This window comes from Calonectris borealis, chromosome W (genome assembly GCF_964195595.1).
Source record: "Calonectris borealis chromosome W, bCalBor7.hap1.2, whole genome shotgun sequence".
In the NCBI taxonomy this organism is placed as follows: Eukaryota; Metazoa; Chordata; class Aves; order Procellariiformes; family Procellariidae; genus Calonectris; species Calonectris borealis.
Window position 1 is genome coordinate 52036942 of NC_134351.1, and position 16394 is coordinate 52053335.

The window sequence follows — 16394 nt, forward strand, 5'->3', positions numbered from 1 at the left end:
CCAAAACATGGGTGTGTTACCAACACTGTGTTAGCCACAAATCCAAAGCACAGCACTATATGGGCTGCTATGAGAAAGTTAACTCCATCCCAGCCAGATCCAGTACACCTCTTCATGCACTGCATCAAGAAAATGCTGAGACTGATCTGTTGAACATTTTTTAAAATATATATATTATGATCCAAAATTTTAACAGGAGAGGTTAAAGTCAGCATTGAAGAAAACAGAAGAACCTGTTCAATACTTGCCTCTTATTCCTATAAAAAGGATTTTGTAGTGCTTCTCGAGCCTCTTTGCCATGCAGTTTGCAGTGAATATAGCAATCTCAGAAGCATGTTTAAGACCCTTTCCTCCCATTGTCTGAGAGAGGAACAACTCTAAGAAACAGAGCTGAAAAAATTCCTAAGCAAGCTAGGTTCTTTCTAGTAATGGCAAAGATAAAATACAACATCTTACCTCATCTGGCTGGGAGCTAACCTTAAGACAAAACCCACTGCCCTTGGACTTAACTTTTCTTTTACCACAATACAGAAGAGCACCAAATAGTCCTATAGAGGATTTTTTTTTTTTTTGGTAGGCTGGGTACATAAAGATGATAAGAATTCTTTTTTTATGCAACTATTCTTATTTAATAAAATGAAGGCATATCCTCAAAGTAGCTTTAAAATGAATAGAACAAAGTGAGCAAAATTATGAGCCATCTGCCAAATGCACTCCTAGAATTGTACAGTGTTACTTGTCACCATTCTTATCTCCAGTGGAATATTAACCCAGGGAGCTGCCCCATTTAGCTGTCTGTGCTTCTAGATCATATCAACAGCTCAAACTTTACTTGCTGTTCCACAGACTACGCTATACCTCATTATATTTACAAAGGTAGAACCACATGAACGTAGATCCCACAGAGTATTTATTTCCCTGTTAATGCATGGCATAGAGATAATGGTGGAATTGAGCTGTATCTGAATTTCAGAATACTGTCTCTAGAACTGAAATAAGCAGGGTAGGATGCTGAAGCAGCCTTCAAGATAGTTCCTTTAAACTGGGACAGTCTAAACTGTCAAGGGATTCGTGAAGCACAACACAGGCCTGAAGGCCACGCTATATGTGCAGCATAGCACAGCACAGGTTTGGGCCTACTCGGGTTAACTGTACTGTGGATCACTAACTCCTCAACATACAATGGTCTTCTGGTCAGGATCACTACATTCCACCCCTTGATTCACATACAGTTCACCTTTCCCAAAGATGATATAAGTTACAGATTATATTAGTAAGCTGTTCAGATAAGAAAGTTTCTTATACAAAAAATGATTACTGCAAATAACAATAGTACAAGAATAATGACAAGTAAAACAAATACTGGTTGTGAAAATAAATGCAGAACAGCAATGATATTAGGGCTAGCTAGGACCACCAAAGATGTCCCGTTATTGGACTCCATCTCTCATCCCATGTCTTGTAAGACAATGGTGGTGAAAATTTCACCAAACAGTCCAGTTGCTTGTGTGATATAGTAGACAAGGAGGAGCTTCAGTGCAGCTGGCAGGCATAGGTGTCCAACACTTCATGTTTGTTGATACATAGCATGCAGAGAGCGAAACCAGTAGTGTGAGGCTACACATAGTGGTTCTGCACAAGATAAAACAAAGGCATTATTTTATGTACAGTTTTTTGGCTTTTTTTTCATTTTGTTTTGTTTGAGGCACATAATGAGGGGTGTCTACCTGCTCCTCTCAGATTAAGTACATGGCTCCTGGTCCATGTGCCAGGATCTCTGCAGGGCTGAACTTACCCTGAGGAGTCTGGTATATGTATTTGCCTCCGACTCGCAAAGAATCATCGCAAGAAACAGCTATGTCCCCACTAGCTAACAAGAAAGAAACACAAGCTTTCCCAGGCCTTGTGGGATTCTGGAGAATGCATATTCCAGGTTATAGTCAGCTTGTGAGCCCTCTCTATCGAGTGACCTGAAAGAACTACTATTTTGAGTGGGGCCCTGAGCAACAACAAGCCTTTGAGCAGATCAAACAGGAGATAGCTTGTGAGGTAGCTCTTGGTCCTGTCTGTACAGGACCAGCTGTGCAAAATGTGCTCTACACTGCAGCTGGGGACCGTGGTCTCACCTGGAGCCTCTGGCAGAAAACACCAGGAGAAACCCAAGGTCGACCTCTAGGGTTTTGGAGCTGGGGATATCGAGGATCAGAAGCCCACTACGCCCCAACTGAAAAAGAGATACTAGCAGCATATGAGAGGGTTCGAGCCGCTTTAGAAGTTGTTGGTACAGAAGCACAGCTCCTCTTGGCACCCCGACTGCCGGTGCTGGGCTGGATGTTCAAAGGAAACGTCCCCTCTACACATCACGCAACTGACACTAAGTAAGAAGGTAGGTAAGTGGGTAGCATTGATCATACAATGGGCTTGAATGGGTGTCATGGTTTAACCCCAGCCGACAACTAAGCACCACACAGCCAATCGCTCGCTTCCCCCCCAGTGGGATGGGGGAGAGAATCGGAAGGGTAAAAGTGAGGAAACTCGTGGGTTGAGATAAAGACAGTTTAATAGGTAGAGCAAAAGCTGTGCATGCAAGCAAAGCAAAACAAGGAATTAATTCACTACTTCCCATCAGCAGGCAGGTGTTCAGCCATCTCCAGGAAAGCAGGGCTCCATCACGCGTAACGGTTACTTGGGAAGACGAACGCCATCACCCCAAACGTCCCCCCCTTCCTTCTTCTTCCCCCAGCCTTATATGCTGAGCATGACGTCATATGGTATGGAATACCCTATTGGTCAGTTGGGGTCAGCTGTCTTGGCTGTGCCCCCTCCCAGCTTCTCACTGGCAGGGCATGAGAAGCTGAAAAGTCCTTGACTCTGTGTAAGCACTACTTAGCAACAACTAAAACATCGGTGTGTTATCAACCTTATTCTCATACTAAATCCAAAACACAGCACTATACCAGCTACTAGGAAGAAAATTATCTCTATCCCAGCCGAAACCAGGACAATGGGGAACCCCAAATGTCCAGGAATCATGCACTGGCCAGAAGGCAGAGATTTTTGAGCATCACCTGAGAAGGTGGCTCGTGCCCAAGAGGCACCACCATACAATGAGTTATCAGTAGATGAAAGGCAATATGCTCTGTTTACTGACAGATCCTGTTGCGCTGTAGGAAACCATTGGAAGTGGAAAGCTGCTCTGTGGAGTCCCACATGACAAGTCACAGAAGCCATTGAAAGAGAAGGCGAGTCAAGTCAGTTTGCAGGCGAATGCAACGAAGGCATTGAGTAACTCAGCCAACTCATCTTTAGTGTTGTCACTAAAGCCCTTGGCCCATTCAACAACAGGCCCACATTTTCCTTGTTCAACCATTTATTGGTAATGTAGCAGTAGAAACTCTTCTTGTTGCTCTTGATGGTCCTCCAGTTGAGCTTTGGCTTTCCTGACACCATCTCTACATGCTTGGGCAGTGTTTCTTTATTCCTCCTTTGTAGCCTGTCTGTACTGGTTTTGGCTGGGATAGATTTAATTTTCTTCATGGTAGCTTGTATGGTGCTATGTTTTGGATTTGTGATGAAAACAGTGTTGATAACACAGGGACGTTTTAATTGTTGCTGAACAGTGCTTACACAGCACTAAGGCCGCCTTTGTTTTCTCACACTGCCCCACCAGCGAGTAGGCTGGGGGTGCACAAGAAGTTGGGAGGGGGCATAGCTGCGACAGCTGACCCTAACCTACCAAAGGGATATTTCATACCATATGATGTCATGCTCAGCAATGAAAGCAGCAGGGAAGATGGAGGAAGGGGGGACATTCGGAGTGATGGCGTTTGTCTTCCCAAGTAACTGTTACACATGATGAAGCCCTGCTTTTCTGGAAATGACTAAACACCTGCCTGCCAATGGGAAGTAGTGAGTGAATTCCTTATTTTGCTTTGCTTGCATGCGCAGCTTTTGCTTTACCTATTTAAACTGTCTTTATCTCAACTTGCGAGTTTTCACACTTTTGCCCTTCCGTTTCTCTTTCCCATCCCACTCGGTGGGGAGTGAGTGAGTGTGTGTGTGATGCTTAGCTGCTGGCTGGCGTTAAACCACGGCACCTGTCCTTGCTTCCACCTACTCAATGCCCTCTATTTGCATTGGAGCTCTACCATGAGTTCCCTGCTTAGCTAAGCTGGTCTCCTGGTACATCTACTTGTCTTCCTGAGTATTGGGATGGACAGTATTTTTCATTGGCCAATGCTGTCCTTAGAGACCTCCTAGCTTTCTTGAGCTCCTTTGCCCTTCAGCACTACCTACCACCTACCAGTTTCCTGAATATGCCAAAATCTGCTCTTCTGAAGTCCAGGGCCTGTACTCTGCTACTTGCTTTCCTCATTACCCTCAGGAGCTTCAGCTCTGCTAGTTCATGGGCACTGCAGCCAACCAGTTTTCTTACCCATTCCAAGCACCGAGGTTTCCCCACTCTGAGGTCCATTTCCCTCTTCAACCAAGGCTTTGTTCCTAACCACACCTCGTGTGCTGATTTTGGATCAGGAACCTGCAGACTACACCAGATATTAGGAAGTGGTGGGTTGCTGCCGATGCCATCATGCCAAGAATGGGTGCTGATATGGTGGCACCAGGATGCTTCATCTGTCTGTCCAAGTGTTTCCTTGACAGCCAGGTAAAGCACCTCACCTCTACCCCAATCACTTTGGAAGGAAGTATTATCCTTTGGGCTGAGAACCAGAGAGAATCTAAAAGTGCAGCTTCCATAAAGTTTGTGTGTGACTCTACTATCAATAACACAAAGAGATACTCCCCTTTAGGTAGGAACTAAGGTTCTTTGAGCAATCTGCCCCCTCCAGTATATTGCCTACCTGTGTGTTCAGTCCTGAAAAGGGTTACAGAAAAGGCCTAAGAACTTGTTTTTTCATCTTTTAGGAAAAATAAGGTTGTCAACTGCTAGCTAATGCTTACATTAACACGTAACCTGTAATCAGTGATTGGATTTGTTCTTTATCAGTTTTTCATGCTCCAACCATGTCCTGGCCAATGGCAGGGACACTTATGATTGAACCAGCAGAGTCTGAATAGAAGGCAGAGCTGGATAGATTCTGTCATGCAATGATCAATATTCAGCAGGAAATTGCTAAAACAGAGGAAGACAGGATGGACCCTTATTAACCCACTAAGTTAAGAATTATGTTCAGGTCTTGGATAATATCTTTAACCAAATTGAAAAATGCATAAAGGTTGACTCATTTCCTGTTTTAAATTGGTCTCTTTTTCAGATACCCTATGTTCAAGAGAACCTCTTGAGGCTAATCTCAGCTATATGCATGTAGTAACGTGGACTTGAAGGAGTGAGGATTCAGTGTTGACACATTTAGTTGAATCTAGTCATCTCATGTCTTAAACACATCTTTCTGCTTTAATTGTCACCACATACTCTGAACTGTATTGCCTCTTCTAAATGGGCTCATCCTTACTGTAGAAAAACACAGAATCGCAGAATCACAGAATGGTTGAGGTCGGAAGGGACCTCTGGACGTCTTCTGGTCCAACCCATCTGCTCAAGCAGGGCCACCTAGATCCAGTTGCCCAGGACCATGTCCAGATGGCTTTTGAGTATCTCCAAGGATGTAGACTCCACCACCTCTCCAGTCAACCTGTTCCAGTGCTTGGTCACCCTCACAGTAAAAAAGTGTTTCCTTATGTTCAAATGGAACCTCCTGTGTTTCAGTTTGTGCCCATTGCCTCTGGTCCTGTCACTGGGCACCACTGAAAAGAGCCTGGCTCTGTCTTCTCTGCACCCTCCCTTCAGGTATTTATATACATTGATGAGATCCCCCCGGAGCCTTCTCTTCTCTAGCCTGAACAGTCCCAGCTCCCTTGGCCTTTCCTCATAGGAGAGATGCTCCAGTCCCTTAATCATTTTTGTGGCCCTTTGCTGGACTCTCTCCAGTATGTCCATGTCTCTCTTGTAGTGGGGAGCCCAGAATTAGACACAGGACTCCAGGTGTGGCCTCACCAGTGCTGAGTAGAGGGAAAGGATCACCTCCCTCGACCTGCTGGCAACACTCATAATGCAGCACAGGATATCATTCACCTTCCTTGCGGCAAGGGTGCATTGCTGGCTCATGTTCAACTTGGTGTCCACCAGGACCCCCAGGGCCTTTATTGCCAAGCTGCTTTCCAGCTGGGTAGCCCCCAGCATATACTGGTGCTTGGGGTTGTTCTTCCCCAGGTACAGGACTTTGCACTTCTCCTTTTTGAACCACACGAGGCTCCTGCCTGCCCATGTCTCCAGCCTGTTGCGGTCCCTCTGGATGGCAGCACCACCTTCTGAGGTATCAGCCACTCCTCCCAATTTTGTGTCATCAGCAAACTTAAAAATGTGAGGCTGCTCCTATCTTTCTGTAGAGAGCCTCATCTGCTTATTCTTCCTGGTCAGGCGGTCTGTAGCAGACACACGCTATTATGCCACCCTTACCTGTCCTTTCTTTAATCCTAACCCATAAACTCTCAGTTGGCTCCTCATTCGTTCCCAGACAGAGCTCCATGAACTCCAGCTGCTCTCTCACATAAAGTGCAAGTCCCCCTCCTGGTCTTTCCAGCCTGTCCTCCCTAAAGAGCCTGTATCCCTTCATTGCAACACTCCAGAAGTAGCAGCCTTCCTACTAGTAAGTAAATGATGGACTTTTAGTGACTTGTGAAGACGTAAATTTGCCCTCTGCTCTGTGGTTTCCTCATCTGTTGATATAATATGCTAACAAGAATATTAACTTTAGAATAATTTTTATTGTTATGCAAATATTCTGAAAGTGAAATCTACAGCAAACACGTTAAGCTTTATTTCTCATGTCAGAACTCAAAGCTTGCTCTTCATGTTTACTTATCTTAATTTCAACATTTCAATACTAGAGATTAAAACTGACATTCTTGTTGGAAAGTGAGTTAGAATTCCCATTCATTCAAGTTTACCATATTGTACCAGAATCTCCAAAAATTATTCAAGTCCCCATGTTACATACAGAAGTTCTGCTCCAAAGAACTCAGCTGAGGGTCTGACAAGATGCAAGAGCTGGATAGGGCTAAGGACAGTAATGTGAGATAAATATAAGTGTAGCCAAACAGACTGAAAGTGTCAGACATCTTCAGAGAACTATCCAAAATAGCTTCCAAGGTCTTTTAACAGATAATTTAGAATGTTATATACATTATACTATTTTTCTCACTTGACACTGAATTGCATTTATTTTATTGCTGATCTCTGTTTGAAAGAGTTGCAGAACTTGGTAACCATTTTCTCCTATTCCTTGGTTCCCATCTTTTAGCCAGTTAATGAGGACCATGCTTTTTAAACCATAACAACTATATCTTTACAAGCCTTTGCTGGAGGACGTGGTTGCAATTTTTTTTTTTTTGGTTAAAACTAAATTAAGTGTTTTGATTGCATCATCCCTATTCCACACGCTTGCTAACTTTCAAAGATTCCTAATAGATTTAGGATGCATGACTCTGACAAACACTGAAGAAATGGCTATATGGCTTTTTAATTCTTTGCATGTCTGTTATACTAGTTACACAGATTTGCTTGATTGGAGAGTGATATGAGAGTTAAAATAATTAGTCAAATTTTTTTTTTGTGCTTAGCCATTTGTAAAATCTGAAAGCAAGTTTTGGCCTGCAATGGCATGCATTGATGACAAATATGGAGATCAACATCTGGTTTGTACTTACCCACTGGTAGAAGTCTATGATCTCCCTTTTCTGAACAGAAGAGAGCATCTTCATAATATTACTTCCAACTGTCTGGATTCACCTGACTGATTCAGTCTACCAGGATGGCTTTTTCCCCCCTAGACAAGCTTAGGTGATTTATATACTGTATATATTTCCGGTAATCTCTGTATTTATTAACAGAATCCCTGCTTAGTTAATGTAAATACAATCAGTATATTAGGTGGAAGAAAAATGAGTTGGTTCAATACTCATTTTCCATAGTAGTTGATGTTAAGGTTGCCTCAAATCCATGCTTTTATTTTCTTTGTGCTAAAACTTTAAATATTAACATAGTTTTCAAAGTGGTATGTGTATTGAGACCCTTGCGGAAGACATTGTATTCAAGGAGTTAGTTATCTTGAACAAGCCATGTCTTCTCTATTGGGCCTTGTACTTAGGGCTTGAGAAGCCTGTATGTTACTAATATAATCTGTAACTTATAATATTTATGGGAAAGGTAAGCTGTATGTGGCTCAAGGGGTGGAATATAGTGATCCTGACTGACGTGCGGAAAACAGACTCCACAACCTAAAAGGTTATAAAGTAGGTATGTTTATTCAGCACTGGGCAGCACGGGGGGTAGTCCCACCAAAGTCGTGCGCGCCAGGGTACTTAACTTACAGGGGTTATATGCAATCAATATATACATATTCATTACATTCTTTAGAAAAGGTGGTCTTATGGTAATGAGTTCCTGGAAGTCATTTACATAGTCCAAGCATGCGCAGTAAAATTAGGGTTAGGGTCTTTTCCTTCTCCAGTGGTCGTCCATAGTCGTCTTCACTGTGTCCATTAGTTGAACTCTGGGCTTCCTTTGTCTATATATGGTCACTTAATTAACTCATCAGTTCCTCGACTCTTGGAATGTAACGAGGCATCAGGTTATCTTGTCCTTTAACACTTATCCCTTCACAGTTGTTCATTGTTAGTGATTTACATAGGACACTTATCTCATCACAGCTGTTACATAGGAGGCCTAACGAGCCAGCTCAAGGTCTATCCTCTCTTATCAAGTGGGAGGATGCACTACAGTAAGGTCTCAGGAATTGTTAGTTAGTTTGGTAATTCAAGGATCCTGTTATCTACACAGCCTTTGTAACTTCTGCTTACAATATTTATTATGCTTATAACAGCATCTTGTCTATCCGAGTTGCTAGCTGCAAAAGATTGCACTAGCAAGCCAGACAATGGCTCTGCTATTAACCCTTAAGTGTTAGTTCCCTCTATCACTGACCAGGACACCACTGTACATCAAAGAGTTAGTGATCCACATAACAGTTAATCTGAGTAGGCCCAGGCCTGTGTTGTGCTGCACAAATCCCTTGGCCGCAGATAAACTCAGCCAGCTCATTGCAACAGAGGAGCCTGCAGGCCGCTCCCACTTGGTACCAGTGATTAAGCCACCTGTATGGCCTTGCCTTTATCTGAAAGTGCGGCAAGAAGCTCTTATGCGAACACCCTTCCTGTTTGACCGTAGAAATGATGAATAGAGTTGTTTTCTTGTAAGAAAAGCCTATAATAGCTTGAATGACCAAAAAGGAGGAACCTCTCCGTGGACGGGATCTGCCCAGCGTGCCGTGGGAAAATCCATCCAGGGTTGAGCTGATGCTGCATGAACTGTGGTTCCCAGCGTCTGAAGGCATGTAAGATTTACTCACTATCTAGATTCCTCTTTTTATTCTATCTTATTAAAACAGCTATTTTATTAAGCCATTTGTCGTCAGGCCTTTTTTATTGAGATCTAGGTGAACCCTGCACCCTCTCTCTCAACTCGCCCCGCCCCGCCCCCCCCCCCCCCCCCCCCCCCCCGCACGGAACAGGATGCAAACCTTTTTATTCCAGATGCATCATAAGACAATAGTAATGAATATCAACCACAGCAGTAATTATTTATTTTCTAAAGACAGATGGATTCTTTAATACACGTATTACCACTAGCATTGCTAGTGTTAATATTTCTTACTTGTTTTACCTGCCAATCTTAGTATTCCAATAAAGTCAGCCAGAATTAAGCACGTCATCTTTTGAACTCTAACTTTTAAACTTTAGCTAACAGAGGTATAAAATCTTGATGCCTGTTTTGTTTGATGCTTCAGTTCTGATTTGTCAGAGCTGCCACAGTAGCAGTAGGTCCTACACAAAGTAAAATACTGGCAGAATGTAATATTAAAGATCTGTGTTTTTTTCCCCCCAAGCTATGATGTTCAATTTTTACTAAGCTTTAAACCTACCTTTTTCACTATCACATCATTTTTTCCTTATAGTTCCATATAAACCTCTCCTTCTAATCCAGGTAAAGTATGAAACAGCTTTTCTACAAGTATTGAAATTGAACTTCGTACTCTGAGTTAAATCTCATCTAACAAAAGTATATTATTTTTCCATGCATTTTTTCAGACCTCTTAGTTTGAATAATGACTCTGGTTTAGACAGCATGCTTAACTTGCCTTGCTTCATTACATAGACTATAGCTTGCTTTAAAATGGCTTCAAAACTTAAGCTCTGGCCCTCCAGGGATACTGAATGAGCACTTGAGATCAGAGTCCTATTGCTCCACATAATGCCATGTAGAAGTAAAAAGTGGTCAGGACTAAAACCTTGAACAGGAACATCTTCCCATCTGTTCCCATCAATCAGTTTATATAAAAATTTGGCTTCTGAGACTGTCCATATAGTTGGTGGGATAGACTTTACATGTGATGATAACTTTATGATGAAGACACCAATGTAGTGTATTTTAAAGGAACACAAGAGCTTTTCTGGCATGTCTGTGCATATACTTGAGTTCAATCAAGTGAGTTCCTTTGTAGCTGAGTTAGTTTGTCACTACATAAAGTAGTAGTGCTGCAGATCAGGAAGTATGTACTGTAGTACTATTTAGAGTGGAGAAATGACTGCACAATTTTACATCATCCAAACAGTAACCACTAGAACTTTATGGTATACAGGCACATGAATGCCTGGGGGCTTTCTTTGAAGTGACAAAAATGAGACTTGTATTAATAGAGCTATTTTAACTATTCTACTTTTGTGTCCTTTATGGTAAAGGTTTTGGAGTTGCAATTCTTCATTACCTACTTAGTGACTTCCAATGGGAATTTAATTTGACAGAGGTTGCACCATCATATGAAAGTAACAGGAAACAGACAAGCCATTGTTGTATACAGAGAGAGATTCAGCATTAGAAAATTTTAGACTTCTTCAATAATATTGAAAAAGACATTTAATAGACATTGGTATAGCACTAAGGGTTTACAAAATTGTGAAATACTACTACAAACTGGACTTTTAATATAGGTGAAAGCAGTGGATGTGTTTTCAGTTGCTACTAACTATGCAAAATCTTGTCAAACTGTTCATTACAAACAATTGTGCTTAAGTCGTTAAAATGGTCTGAAAAAAATAGTTAAGCCAAAACCATAAAAAAAATTTAGGAACTTCCTATAGCTGGCCTTAAACTTTGTGACAAATAGTAGATTAAAAGTAAACTCACTGAATTAATATAAACTAGGGAAAAAGCCAGGTTCTCTAGTAATCAAGAGTCACTAACTCTTCTGAATAAGAAAAATAAAAGTTAATATTTGGAACAGTTTCTTGCTAAACATTTAACAGAGAAGGTGAATAGTTCAGATTTATATTTTCTAGATATTTGTGTGTTTTGATGAATGTTACCAACCTCAGTTTAAGACTCAGGATTCTAGATTAAAAGTTTAAGACTCAGGATTCTAGATTAAAAGCTGCCTTTTCCAAAGCAGTTTTGATAAGACTTCTCTAATAAAATGGTGCATTTATAGTATCTTACCTCACCAATTCAGTTTGGTAGCTTTTTACCAATTCAAAGGCCATCAAAAGGTATAAAATACTGTAGACTTTTGGTAAGTGCATATTACACAGATGCATGTGCTGGTCACAAAGGTATAATTTTCACCATAAAAAGCATTGGGTTACAATTTGGAAAATTTATGGACTTAGGAAACTGTCTACAGTTCTCAAACTATATGCTTAATATTAATACAGTTGTTGCATAGTGCCTGAAACCTCATTTCCTAGTAAGTATAGAAAAAGATCAAAAGCTGAAGCTTTAACTTCTGAGTTGTTCAACAATGCATGTCTTCAATATTATGTGATTCAAGATGCTACCAACATTAAAGCATTATGCATTAGTACAGTGTAACTGAAATTGTTTAGCTAAAACTAACTGAACAAAAAAAAAGAAAAAAAGAGAGCAATTACATTTGTCTGATTCATTATAGAGGTAAAGGCAAGGTTTTGAATCAGAGAATGTCATCATAAATGTGCACATACTTCTCCAATATGAATGTACATGTAGACAAGCACTCAAAAGGGGATTATCACTTTACATAAAACTATTAACAAATCAAAGATAATACCTTACTGATATAATGCAGCCTCAAACAATATTTAACAGTAAACAATAAATAGTATTTCAAAGGTCTGAAATGAGAATTGACACAAAAAATAATATCTAGTTGTTATTTCCCTCCAACATCATGGCATATCTCCTTTGTAGGCTATACACTGTTGGTACCACCCCATGACTACTTAGATAACCCTTTTACTGATCACTGTGCTGGGATCCCACAACATACAATGCTAACAGGAATGAAAGGCTTTCTCCTGCAGCAGGTCCCAGGACTCCTGCTCTGATATATAGAGCTAGGGCTACTCGTGCTTGTCTCAAGCAGAGGCCTGAATAGCTGCACCTGTAGCACAAGCACTGCTACAGAAGAAATATATATCTGATATGTAAGACCCTGAATCAAGTTAGATTTTTTTCTTAAGGCATGGTTGGGGGGGGCGGCATAGTGGCTTAGAAATTTATTTGAGCAAACATTCTTCTGTTTTCTTGATGAATGAATTAAGGTATATGAAGACTCAAGTTTGAAGAATAAGAAGCCTGCCTAAAGGAAATATTCTGTAGTCTGAAAAAAGTATCTTAATTTTAAATGTCATAATTTGACAAGTTTGGATAATACAAACCCCACAAAATTAGCAACATTTCTGAATCATAAAATATTTAATAATGTATATTTGGGGGGAATATATTGTATATAAAATTTCAGGTCACCATATGAAGCAATTTAAACCCTTTTCAAGCTAGCACTGTCTTCAATGCTGTATAGATTTATTGCCACTGATACAAGACCTACTAAAAGCATACATTTTAAACTAATACAAAAGTGGCTTTTTTATATGAATTTTTTGTACACAACTACTGTCTTGAATATCCGCTAAGTGCAAAAAAACACAGATCACTTTACACTACTGTAGCAACAATGCATTCATATTGTTCATTAGTCCTTAGTAGTCAGCTTGCATAAGATACAAGAAAAAGCACAGTGAAGCTCACAAAAATAGACTAAAAGTCAGCCTGTTCTTGCAAAAAAATACACCATAATGGAAGAAAGACAAAAAAAGGACTATGCACACCACAGATTTTGCTGTTCTTTAATCCAGCTGACTTAAGTGCTGTTTGTTTTTTGTTGTTTTGTTTTGGCTGTTTGGGTTTTTTGGCTTTTTTTGTTGAATCAAACCACATAGACTAGACACAAATAAAATTAAGAAAGCAGTGGGTAGCTAAAACTTTATGAACTATTTTTCCTCCCCACAATTTGTTTTCCTCTACCTGAGGTAGTTACAAAAAACAAATCATAACTTAAGCACCAGTTAGGACTCACCACTTAGACCTAAAGCTTCTGGTTTGGGTTTTTTTTTTCCTCCCTTTAAAAATTATTTGTCAGCTCACCAAAACTACCTTTGATGTTAAAGACAGCAGAGATTTAGAGTTCTCACTACATGAAGAAAGATGGTGATGGGGAGGAAGAGGATTAGCTGCTTCAAAATGTGACAATAGATTCAGTTCCATCAAGCTGGCTGGTTCACTGTTGACTTTTAGATGTTTATTCTCCTTTACTGTCTATAAAGTCAATGGGAGAAGTATGAAAGGATTTGAACACATCATCGTCCTTTACTGTAACCAGGGAAGAACTGGTCAAGTAGTGTCTGCAATATCTTGTTAGGAACCATGGTGTAGCTCTTTCCAAGGTCATAGCGGCAGGCAGGACAGGTAAAGACTTCAGCTCGGAAAGAGCGCTGTAAACAGCTCTAGGGTATACAAAGACAAAGAAGTAAAAGTGTTACAGCTTTTGCTTTACATTGAAAATTTAGCTAGCAAAAATTAAGCAATTACTAGGAACCAAAGATGCAGTTTCCCGCATTTCCAGAAACAGCAAGTTCTTACTGAGTTCTCTTGCCATATTTCTGCCTTCACAACTGAAATGATGTACTGGATCTGGCTGGGATGGAGTTAATTTTCTTCATAGCAGCCCATATGGTGCTGTGTTTTAGATCTGTGACTAAACCAGTGTTGATAATACACCAATGTTTTAGCTATTGCTGAACAATGCTTGAACAGTGTCAAGGCTTTCTCTGTTTATCATTCTGCCTCCCCAGCAAGTAGGCTAGGGGTGGGCAAGAGGTTGGGAGGGGACGCAGCTGGGACAGCTGACCCAAACTGACCAAAGGGATATTCTATGCCATATAATGTCATGCTCAGCAATAAAAACTGGGGGGGTGGTCTTTCCAAAGTAGCCATTGCTCGGAGACTGGCTGGGCATCGGTCTGCTGGTGGGAGGTAGTGAGCGAATGCCTTTGCATCACTTTTTTTTTCTTTTCTTTTTTTCTCTTCACTTATTAAAATGTCTTTATCTTGACCCATGAGTTTTTCTCGCTGTGGGGAGGATTGAGCGAGCAGCTGGTGGGTGCTTATTTGTAGAATAAAATAGGTTTCAGACTACAGTATTTAAAAGATTATTATTAATGTTACCTTCTTTTTTTTTGTTTTCCCAGACTGCAGACAGTCCAAGCATATAAGTTAAATATGAAAATTTTATGAGGGCCAATCTTTGCCCAAACAACAACACTGTCTGTCAGTCTATACCTTAAAACAGTAATTGGGTATTACTTTATAATTAGTCATTGATAGCTTCAGATTCTATGCTTTGAAGTTGTTGCCATTAAACATACTCCATGTTTTTTCCACCACTCTATATATTAACCCCCTCATAATGCTTTACCTCTATGTAACAAGCAGCTCTTTGAAGGAACAGTCTTGCTCTATTCTCATTTCTTAAAATTAACTTAATCTTATTGTACCAACATCTAGCTCCTGGAACAAACCAATCCCTAGCATAGCTCCACTAATTACAATGATAAACTTGATACATCATGTCTATAAGAAATTATACTAAATACATTTCCACTAATTTTTACATAAAATTAAGATTGATTATATGGCAGCCACACAACTGGAAGCAAGCACATTACATTTCTTGCTCAGACTGCTAGGCAATAATTATTGTCTTCCTAAAATATATGTTGGTTTTGGTGATTGGTGTCTCAGGGCCAAGAATACAGCCCAGAGCAATACAGGGATTATTCTTACTTTACAGACGTTGTGGAGGCACTCTGTTGTCACTGGCTGATAAACCAGCTCCTGACAGCAGACACACATAAAAGATTGTTCCAATTTCTTCAGGAAATTCTAGTATAGGGCAAAAGAAGAGAAAAGTAGAACTATTAGAGGCACATTCACAAATATGCAAACAAAAAAAGGCATTTTTATTTAAAATTTTAAAGTTTTTTTAAAAACTAATTTGCCTAACTACTGTAATTATTACCTATATTTAAATTATAAATTCATAGCCAAATTCACAGACCTAAATTGAGTAAAAAATTTGGCCTTCATAGCATTTGGTAAATGCAGAGATACATTCATGAGATATACTTGTTTAACATCCTTGTTACTCTTCCCAAACTCACAGTTAGCATGGTCTAATAATGTTACACAACTGCTAGGAGTTGTTAAATCCAATATTCAGTGTGATGGGACAGCTTGACATTGCAAAGATTGCTTACACTGAAACTTTTCTAGTGCGATCTTCAGGTCTCAGTCCAAGTTACAGATTTCCTTCCAAAGCCTACCACCATTACTCCTGTATTCATGGACATTTACATAAAGACATTCCCACACCCTCTGATATTACGTCTACCTATCTTCTGCTCATTCCCTATATTATTATTGTTCACAGCTTCTTGTTCATTCTTATTTCCTCAGAAGTGAACCTCTATTGTGTTCAGTGCAAAGTATACATTTAATAAATTATGTTTATTACATTAAAAAATTTTGGAAGGCTCATCTTATATCCTCCACATCCATGAGAAGTAGTGTGGCTAACAAAGTATTTAGAAAGCAAGTCCACGAACAATTAATTTTCCTGCTTTTCCAGAAGTCAGAGAACTAAGGTTTTGAAGGTTATTTGGTTGTACATTATTATCATTAAAAACAAAACAGAGGGCCCATCAAGCCTGATTCTTAGCACAAGTCAGAGAATTTGGAAGCTGATATCTGTATTTAGTGATCATCGCTAGAATTTTGCACATCCATGATGGATAAGTGATTGCTGCTGCTCTGCAAAGGGAAAGCAAAGTACTGTATACCTCTTTCACTAAGAAATTCACCTCTGCACCTGCTGGAGGTGTTTAATTGGTTTCTTGAGTCCTCACTCTGAAATACTCTGCAATAGGTAAAAGAACCTTCCTGTTTT

General features: G+C 40.1%; 1 protein-coding gene across 2 annotated transcripts in view; it reads right to left on the reverse strand.

Annotated features, from left to right (window-relative positions):
- Positions 1-13598: 13598 nt before the first annotated feature.
- LOC142074880 (E3 ubiquitin-protein ligase UHRF2-like) overlaps positions 13599-16394 on the reverse strand; it is a 157150-nt gene continuing 154354 nt past the window's right edge. For both annotated transcript variants that reach the window (XM_075135815.1, XM_075135814.1), the window contains 2 exons: positions 15233-15331; positions 13599-13893 (listed from right to left, as the gene is read on the reverse strand). In XM_075135815.1, the coding sequence (XP_074991916.1) occupies positions 13747-13893; positions 15233-15331 (246 nt within the window). In that variant the 3' untranslated portion in view covers positions 13599-13746. The remainder of the gene's footprint in view (positions 13894-15232; positions 15332-16394) is intronic.